At 45.4% G+C, this 7,201-nt stretch overlaps 1 protein-coding gene and 1 long non-coding RNA gene across 2 annotated transcripts; one reads left to right on the top strand and one right to left on the bottom strand.

Annotated features, from left to right (window-relative positions):
• Positions 1-1,764: 1,764 nt before the first annotated feature.
• On the bottom strand, positions 1,765-2,732 carry LOC101157431 (cytochrome c oxidase subunit 8B, mitochondrial). Its single transcript, XM_023955526.1, has 2 exons — positions 2,470-2,732; positions 1,765-1,953 (listed from the first exon to the last, which is right to left on the bottom strand). The coding sequence occupies exons 1-2, from the start codon at positions 2,575-2,577 to the stop codon at positions 1,858-1,860; spliced, it is 204 nt and encodes a 67-aa protein (XP_023811294.1). The 5' UTR covers positions 2,578-2,732; the 3' UTR covers positions 1,765-1,857.
• A 1,820-nt stretch (positions 2,733-4,552) lies between these two features.
• On the top strand, positions 4,553-6,937 carry LOC105353628. Its single transcript, XR_908357.3, has 2 exons — positions 4,553-6,662; positions 6,754-6,937. It is a non-coding gene; the product is annotated as an uncharacterized LOC105353628 (long non-coding RNA).
• Positions 6,938-7,201: the final 264 nt, after the last annotated feature.

The following is a 7,201-nucleotide window of genomic DNA, read 5'->3' as shown; positions in this document are numbered from 1 at the left end:
TTTCACAGACGTCTTCACCCCTCAGAGTTACTGGTCTACCACTACACCACCACAACGGAAAAGAAAGCCCTGTCCTTTAGGTCACCCATCGATCGATCAGACTCTCCATGCAGACGTAGGAGCTCTAAAAAGGAGGATTTCATTTGTGTAGCCCTTGTGCTATCCTAGGCACTTTACCATTGGGAGTTGGGTCATCTAGACCCACTAGACAGTGCTCTGAACCTTTATTCTTCAATGATTTGTGATATTCACTGGTGTCCATGGATTACATGAAATCTTTCCACCTTTATCCACCTTTGTCATGGTAGGGAGAACACGTCAATGGAAGGGTGGGGTCATCTAAGATAGCACAAGGGTTAAAAATGATTTGAAACACCAAGACTGTTTCATCGTAGACTGTCACCTCCTTTAGTTTACACTTTGACATGTTTTTGGTAACTTTCAGTTCCTCAGAAATTGTTTTTTTACAGATCAAATCATTCATATTGAAAACGTATGTCATTTCGATGAGCATATTTACAGTGTGGGACATTTTCATGTAACCGTTGAGCACTTAGTTAATTGTTGACAGGCTGCTGTTTCAGAGCAAAGTCCGAGTCAGAGACTTGGAGCAGAAAAGCTCACCTCAGCCTTTCTCCTCAGAGCCTCTGGAGCCGCTTCAGCTCCTGTCAGATCCAGCTTCCAGGGGACTTCTACGTGGTTTTTGGCTGACGTGCACGCATGGAAAAGATGTGCATGAAACCTGTATGTGTATGGTCAAATGACAACTCAGGAAAATACACTGCCCCCCACCCCCACAGGCTGGCCGTGGGGCAGTGGAAGGGCGGTCAACCTCAAATCAGAAAATTGCGGGTTCGATTCCTTCCTCGAAGTGTCCTTGGGCAAGACACCGAGGCCCCCGCCCCGCCCCCGGTGGAGGGCTGGCGCCAGACTGTAGGGGCGCTGACTGTAAAGCGCCTTGGGCGCTATACAAGTGTTTACCCAGACAGATTACCCACCATCTGAGCCCTCACCCCCAATAGCCCCCACCGGACAGCAGCCCAGACCAGCCGCACAGGCTCTTGCCCCCTGATCAGCTCCTCCAGAGAGATCCTTGATCTGTCCTCTCCTGAAGTCAAAGAGTCTGATCTGTTCCCTGAAGATCAGTGCTGATTAGGGCCCACGATGTGAAGAAAACTCGCAATATGTGATATTAGTCATCAATATTGTGCTGATGATTTAACTTGGGATACATGAACAAATAGCAAAACAACCAAAAACATAATTTCCATTTCACTGCAACTGTTTAAAAATGATATTCTAAATGGCCCTCGCCTATATAGGAGGCCAACATCTACCAAAAGGGCTCAATCTGATTGGTCAAATACATAAATGGATTTCTTTGATTCGTTAAATAAGTCAAGCTGCCATAAGATTGTTTTAGCACATTTAAAGTTGACCATTTATCCCAATTTTGGCTGATTTTTGCGCTGTGTATTGTAAGGCTTGTCATCACGATAACTGTAAATTTGTGATGCATTGTGCCGGCCTACTGCTGATGGTCAGCGATGGTTGAGCCCGTGACGTCAGCAGTTTTCACAGTTCCTGCTCGTTTCTGACCACGGAACTCGTGCAGCTCCGCGTCAGACCAGAACCAGAAACTGTAAAAGTGACCATAACACTGAAGACATGCTGTGTGTGATGAGCAGAGCTAAAGGATCTCCTCTCCTGGAACAAATCGAGGCGGTAAACAGTCTTCTGCTGAGGCATGTAAATGACAACAGGTTCATGTTCAGGCATTTATTGGAACAACAACCAAATATAACGACCAAACTTGGAAAAACTGCTTCAGCAACTGAAGTATCGGTCAGCTTTGGTCTACTCCTTCTTCTTGTAGTCCTCCAGGTGAGCCAGAATCCAGCCAGAGGGACCCAGGATGGTGATGAACATGGTTGTCATGGCGATGGTCTGGTCCTGGGGGACAGCAGACAGCGGGTCAACTTTCACTGAAGCACATCAAATCCCACCAATCAAAGCCAACCCGCTGATCCCCATCTACAGGCTGCGCGTGCGCGGGCTGTCCATGAGGCTAAACACAACAGCAGCACGCTGGATCCAACCATGATCCAGTTTTTATCCCTCAAGGTCGCGGCTGTCACCTGCACGGTCGCGCGCGCACAGTCGCTCCAGTGCCAAGCGCAGCTCCCGCGCGCAGAGCAGACTATTAATGTGTGGCAGAAGTGTGTACGTGATAAGTTTGGGCGGAACAATGGCGAGACTCCGACGCACTTTCCGAGAGTGACAGCCGCGCACGCGCAGCATACAACACACACGCGGATGGATCAGAGGCTTAGAAGAGTCACTTGTTGCGGGAAAACACACGCAGAGAAAGTTTCACGCACGTCTGCAAAGTCACCAGAAGTCAAGATACTGCGCGATGGAGGGCACGCACCCCCCCACCTCCACCCCCACCCAGAACAACAGACTCACCCTCCCACTGATATTCTCTTTGGCGGGCTTAGAAGCAACGTTGGCCACCGGAGCCACGCGGAACCTTAGCGCGGTCCTCAGGAGGCGGGAGGCAGCGGGCAGAACCATGCTGGAGGGCAGCGGCGGGGGGGCTTCAGGACAGGTGAGCCTTCAGTCTGCAGGACAGGTGAACTCCACGACAGTCACAGACTCTCCTAGCTGAGCGCGCGGAAGGTGTGCGTGATCGCGCACGTGTACGATAATATATGATATGGGGGGGGGGGGGGGGTGTTAAGGGAAAGGCAGCTTTCTATTGGTCGCCCTGTCTTCAGACGTGTTGCGCCGTTACAGATATGCGCGCGGACGTGTCCTCGTGTCACTTAAGGCACGAGCCCTTTCACTGGGCCCGGGGGGGGGGGAGTGACTGTGGAGTCACCTGTGGGACAACAATGTATTTGTTATTTTAAGATTGTCCCACTTAGGAAGTTGTGCGTAAACGGAGTCTGATCATCCAGGCCGCGTCAGGACGCATGAGGTCCTGTAGAGCCGCTCCAGAACCGGGTTTGTTTATCATCTTCTGGTAGCATTTCTCTCATGATGGGGGCGGCAATATATAATTAAAACGGAGTTTGTCTTTATTCACATCGTTGTAGATCAGGATCAGATGAAAAAATGCCATTTGAAAGAGCTTTGGCACGCTGATTGTGGGGGGCTGTCAGCTGGCGGGGGAGGTGGGGGGGTTTATTCATCCTCAACAGCCCCGCCCACATCTCTCCCAAACATAACCGTTCCACACAGAGAGCCTCATTTCTGAAGAACATTCTTAGCTGAGCTGGAGTTTTAGTGAGAATTTCATGTTTAATGTTGTGTTCGTTCATTAAATAACAAAATAGGCCAAACTCCTTTTTCCAACCAATTTCCTTCAAACAAAGACTTTCAATAATATATGTATTATTCCATAAAAGTGAATTGTGGCTGCACGGTGGTGCAGTGGTTAGCACTCTTGCCTCACAGCAGGGTTCAAGTCCCGGCTAAACCAGAACACCAATGGAGGACCTTTCTGTGTGGAGTTTGCATGTTCTCCCTGTGCATGTGGGGTTTTTACCGGGGACTCCGCCTTCCTCCCACCGTCCAAAAACATGTTTCATAGGTAAATTGGTCACTCTAAATTGTCCACAGTTGTTATTGTGAGTGTGCATATGTGTGTGATATGTGTGACCCTGCCCCAGACTGGCGACCTGTCCAGGGTGTCCCCCTGCCTTCGCCCATAAGTGGCCAGGATAGGCTCCAGCAGCCCTGTGACCCCGAAAGGGATAAAACAGAAGAAGATAAATGAATGAATGTTATTATTTTTAATCATGATTGCTAAAAGTTCAGCAAACAGAATGAACAATAAGGGAGAACAGCAGCCCTGTCTGCATAAATCTGGGACAGGTACCAAAACCTCACCACTGTCCATGTCTTTATATGATATATTAATCAAGTTTTGGGACAATTTCTAAGTGTTTTAAAGTATTTAGAATGACTGGATGCTCAACTGAATCAAAAGCTTTAGAAAAATTTAGTAAAATCCACTAACTGATCATACCTGGCTATCCTTAACTAAATCTAAAACTCTGCAATAAAATCTGCTGTCAGTTGAAAAAAGTAAGGCTCCATTAAGTCTGGCCCAGGAGGTTTTCTGTGACCCAATGCCTTTAAGGCTTTATGCACTTCATGCACAGTAAAAGGTACAAAGTTGAAGGGTCCCCAGAAAACATGGGGGATTCTGTGCAAGAGTTTGTTGAGGACATTCCTGCAGAATCAAACAAGGAACCTAATGATAAAAAATGCTCATTGAAGCAATTCAGGACTTCAGTTTTATCATTAACTACGACAGAATCTTATATCTGGGTATCTACTTTTCCCCCAAACTATCAGAACTGGTGCAGCTAAACCACACCCCATTACTGAAAAGCATACAGGACGATCTAACACGCTGGACCAACCTGCCTCTGTCCCTTATGGGCAAGGTAGCCACGGTTAAAATGAAAATCTTACCCAAGGTTAATTATCTCTTCTCAATGATTTCCACACAACCGCCATTAAAATGGTTCAAAACATTAGACTCATCCATATCAAGCTTTCTATGGAACAACAAACCTGCAAGAATTAAATTCTGACCAAGTCCATCTTTGGTACTAAGCTGCACACATTAAGATGAACATATTAAACACCAGACAATGATTTGAAATCAGAGGGAGTCTGGGAATATTACAGCTCAGGGCCAGGATGTGGCTGCACATTTCCTGACAAAAGCAGAAGTAAGACCATCAGCGTTCTCCTTTTCACATTTGATTTTTCCTCATTGCTTCGACATGGCAAAGTAAGACAGAGCTCTCCACTGAGTGAACAAGTGACATCATTCTACAGAGCAAGGATACACTGAAGTTTAAGCAGGTCTCTGGGCAAAGCAGGTATCAAGTTTATACCAGAATCAAACAGTCAGTGGCTGTTCTGAACTCAGAAAAGCTACAGAGCATGTGCACTGGTAGCAAATACCTTTCAGATCAAGGTGATTTTCAGTTCTCCTGCTATAGGCCCAGAAACAACTGCCCATCCCATGATCCCAAAAGGCCGATAGGCACATAAATGAAAAAGTAATGCCATCATCCACAAATATAAACACTTACCAGAAGTGAAGAGCACAGACCTCAGAATGAAAACAAACTTCACAGGTGGATGTTGTAGGCTCAGGCCTGTTAGCTCCAGGAGGACGCAGTCGTCAAATTCCAACAGCATTCATAAATCCACGAGTATACAATCCATAAAATATTGACTGCCGAGTATAAAAAGATAAAATAAAAAAAGATGCAATAAAACATTTTAAAAACGGCAAAAACAGACAGACACTTCACAGACAAAAGAACATGCTGCCATCTTGATCTTCAATGCTTTTGGGCTCAGAATCTAGAGTCCTGGTTTCACAGCGGAGAGGATTGTAATCGGCAGCAAATGATCCAAAAGTCGTCTATATAGTATGTGTTTTGGGTATTAAAGTGAGAAGGCCTCGTTTCATGGGGGGCAGACGTTGCTGACCTTTACTACCTTCCAGAATGTCTTGGAACAGGAAACTTCTGATCTCCTTCCCTGTGAGCCCATCAGTACCGGGAGCTTCATTGGATGGAAGCTTCCTGACAGCAGCTTCTAGTTCTTCAATGTCTAAGTTTGCAGCAGAATTCCTTCAACCAATTATCTACTGTAGGTATGAAATTTGAAACCTGGTTTAGTCCAAAGGGGATCAGCTAATGTGTCTAGATTACTATCAAACATATAAACTTCCTTTTCAATCATTTTGCTATCTTTACTCTCTTTCTTGGATTAACAAACTCACTTTGTCTTCTTATTTTCTAGGCTGTGTTTTCTCTTTTTCTCTTCTTGATCTCATGAAAGCTCCTTGAGCGTTTTTCCTGTAAGAACAAACGTTTTCTTTGTCTTCAGATGAGTTACTGCAGCATTGACTGATTTCATAAAACAGATTCTTTTCCTCTTTTTAGTTTTTCTTTACATGATTTTTTTTACTAGTTTTAATAGAAAATTCTCTAATTTAGTTTTGACATATTACCACTTCTTGAAAAAACTCTAAATGTTTTTTTTCCCCCATCAATTTGAATACCTGAAATTATTTTTTAATTGAAGATGTGAAACTGGAGGGGCTTTGCAGAATCCAAGCGCGGACACAAAAATAGTGGTGAACTGGGTTTTATTCTTATGGTGAAGAGGGGATAAATGGAGGGGAGGAGAACAGGCCGTCAGGTGAGCAGACTGGCAGGGAGGCAAATACACGGGCTGGCAGAATCTCACTCATGAGGCACAATAATCTGGCGTTTGCCGACGGCTCCATCTCTGAATAAATAATCTCTATAATGAGCTGCAGGTGACGAGATGATGATGAGCAGGTGTGGAGTAGTCACTGTGGAGGCACGGCCACGGAACCACAACAGAAGAACAATACTTGAAACTTCCAGTAACCTTTCTTTCTCGTTGTTTTTGTGATCAGTCATTGGAGCTTTAGAAATGGAAGTTTTAGAGGTGAATCTAGTGTTAGGATTATGGTCTCCTCCCACTCCTACCGGGGAAGCATCGCTTCACCTGTTACCCATCTCCTCATCAGTCTTCAGGCTATTTATGGACTATTCACCCTCTGGCCGATGTCAGTCTGTCTGCTCTCAGCGGTAGAGTATTGACTAATGCAATCTCTTGGCCAAGCTCTCTGCCAATGCCATCCCTTTTGCAAACTAATCCACTGTTTGTCTGCCTCTTCAGGAATTGCCACCAGCTTCATCTTCACCATTGTTTACGACTGCCGTCCATGATCAGGACACCAAGCAAGGCTTCACACGATTTCACAGTCGTCACAACCCCCACCAGACCAGCAGCTCTTCATTCCATCAGACGTCCACCACTCTCCACCACCACTGGGACAAAATAAAGACTTTAATTCATTCACCATCTGTTTCTGTCCTGCTTCTGGGTCCAGCCTCGTTCATCTAGAGCTTTAGAAATAAGCCAGTAGTCCATTCTGGACTTAGCTGTATAGTTTGGTTTTACCATGTGAATTCTCTCTTCACTGGGTTTTGAATTTGCCAAATATCAACGAGACCATTATCTCTAATAAATGTTTCCATGACAGAGCTGTAGTGGTGATGATCATATTTTGAAGGCCATCTTTCTTCCTATTAGAATATAGTTTGTAGGATAGAACAGTTTTAAG

Source organism: Oryzias latipes, chromosome 6, assembly GCF_002234675.1.
Source record: "Oryzias latipes chromosome 6, ASM223467v1".
Lineage (NCBI taxonomy): Eukaryota > Metazoa > Chordata > Actinopteri > Beloniformes > Adrianichthyidae > Oryzias > Oryzias latipes.
This window is presented reverse-complemented; position numbering and strand designations above follow the sequence as displayed.

What these genes read in the sequence shown, in the direction of transcription:
- LOC101157431 (XM_023955526.1), bottom strand. Translation starts at nt 2,577, where the DNA reads ATGGTTCTGCCCGCTGCCTCCCGCCTCCTGAGGACCGCGCTAAGGTTC. An exon ending in AAGAGAATATCAGTGGGAGG is followed by an intron (nt 1,954 to 2,469) that starts GTGAGTCTGTTG and finishes GCTGTCCCCCAG; the next exon opens with GACCAGACCATCGCCATGAC.